Source organism: Rhizophagus irregularis, chromosome 16 (genome assembly GCF_026210795.1).
Source record: "Rhizophagus irregularis chromosome 16, complete sequence".
Taxonomy (NCBI): domain Eukaryota; kingdom Fungi; phylum Glomeromycota; class Glomeromycetes; order Glomerales; family Glomeraceae; genus Rhizophagus; species Rhizophagus irregularis.
Genome location: NC_089444.1, coordinates 2099419 through 2101571, shown reverse-complemented (window position 1 = coordinate 2101571; position 2153 = coordinate 2099419). Strand labels below are relative to the sequence as shown.

General features: G+C 29.4%; 1 protein-coding gene across 1 annotated transcript; it reads left to right on the top strand.

Moving 5' to 3' along the window:
• Positions 1–226: 226 nt before the first annotated feature.
• OCT59_008226 (uncharacterized protein) lies at positions 227–1615 on the top strand (the record flags this gene model as incomplete). The annotated part of the gene is made up of 10 exons (XM_066142320.1): positions 227–303; positions 382–430; positions 520–564; positions 653–697; positions 787–831; positions 916–981; positions 1155–1207; positions 1307–1341; positions 1421–1451; positions 1531–1615. 10 exons carry the CDS (start codon positions 227–229, stop codon positions 1613–1615), a joined length of 531 nt encoding a protein of 176 aa, XP_065999212.1.
• Between the last annotated feature and the right edge of the window lie 538 nt (positions 1616–2153).

The window sequence follows — 2153 nt, the reverse complement described above, 5'->3', positions numbered from 1 at the left end:
GGGGAAGATTTTTTGTTATTTTTAATTTAAGAAACGAACTAACGTTTCTCTTTATTATTTTATTTTTTGTAGGACGTTTACTAGGGGACGCTGGCTTGAATACTACGAAACCAGACTTTAAGGTAGTAAAAAACTGGAAAGGGGAAGATTTTTTGTTATTTTTAATTTAAGAAACGATCTAACGTTTCTTTTTCATTGTTTTTTTTTGTAGGACGCCGGCTTGTTCATGAAACCGGACTTTAATGTAAAAAACTGGGAAAGGGAGATAGTGGAAAGGGATTTCGCAAAGAGGAACCAAGATTCGTAAGAATCTTAGTTTTTATTTATTTTTTTTATTATTATGGAACGGTTTACTAACCGTTCCTTTCTTTTTTTTTATAGGTTCAGTGTCTCAGGAGGGCTTCCGAAGAATGGAAAATGGAGAACTAAGGTTCGTAAATATTATATTACGAACCTTAGATTTATTTTTTTTAATACTATGGACGGTTCTACCCGTTTTTTTTATTTTATTTTTTATAGATTCCGTCGGGTGGTCTTCTGAAGAACGGAAAATGGAGAACTAAGGTTCGTAAGTATTATATTACAAACCTTAGATTTATTTTTTTAATACTATAAACGGTTCTAACCGTTCTTTTTATTTTATTTTTTATAGGTTCTGTCGGGTGGTCTTCTGAAGAACGGAAAACAGAGAACTAAGGTTCGTAAGTATTATATTATGAACCTTAGATTTATTTTTTTTAATACTATGAACGGTTCTAACCGTTCTTTTTATTTTATTTTTTATAGGTTCCGTCGGGTGGTCTTCCAAAGAACGGAAAATGGAGAACTAAGGTTCATAAGTATTATATTACAACCCTTAGATTTTTTTTTTAATACTATGAATAGTTCTAACCGTTCTTTTTATTTTATTTTTAGGTCTTGGGTTTCTTGGGTGTCTTCCGAAAAATGGAAAAAACCAAAATTCGTAAGTACGAATCTTTGGTTTATTTTTATTTATTTTATTATTATGAACGGTTTCTAACCGTTCTTTTCTTTTATTTTTAGGTTTTGGATAGGCTTTCGAAGAACAGAAAACCCAAAGATTTCTAAGGACAATACGAATCTTTAATTTTTTTAATTTTTTTTGTTATTTCTAATTCTTTTTCTTCTTTTAGATCTTGGGTGGATTTCTGAAGAACGGAAAAAGAAAACAAATCTTAACGGATTGGTAAGTTTCAAAGATTTCAATTCACTTCGAAACTTGGATTTTTTTTATTTTTTTTTTAGAAACGTAAACTAATGTTTCTTGTTTGCTTTTTTTTTGTAGGATCTGGGATCACTCTGTTATATGGAATTTTGAAGGTATATACAGTACCTTCAAATTTTTATTTTTTCTAACAAAACGTTTTTACTAACGGTTTCATTTTTTTTTCTTTTGTAGGTCCAAGACGCGACTGGATCCTATTTCGAAGGTATATATATCCCTTCGAATTTTACTTTTTTTATTTTTAACGAAAAGTTTTATTAACATTTTCATTTTTTTCTTTGTAGGTTTATTTTGGAAATCAATTTTTATCTAGTATTTAACATATTATATAGATTTAAAATAGCCATAGATATTATATTAATTAGTTAATAATACATTTGTATAGTATAATGATAGTATAATAATAAATAATGCATGTATTTTAATATCATTAATAAATATGTTAATTAATCGTAATGTACAGGTGATGAACATCTTTGATTTGGCGATGAACATCAAATGTTGTGACATCGGTAGTACATTGCAGGGTCCGATGTTCAGCGTTTCTTTATGATGTACATCAAGTGACCGATGTACATTTGATGAACATTTTTTCCGTGACTTCCTGATGTAATTCTGGCCATTTTTAGGATGTAATTCTGGCCAGAAAATGATCGACATTATACATTTCCTTATTTGGAAATTTGTATAACCCTTGTGAACTGATTTTACCAATTTTACTGGGAAACAAAATTTCCTTTTTTTGGAAATTGGTGTAATGTCACGTGACACAATATCATAATTTCGGCCGAATTTTAATTTTGGCCAAAATTAAGACCAAGTTTCGGCCTAATTTCAGCATTTTTAGTATTTGATTTGATTGGCCGAAACCTTTTGGAATTTTCTTTTTAGTTTCGGCAGGCAATCT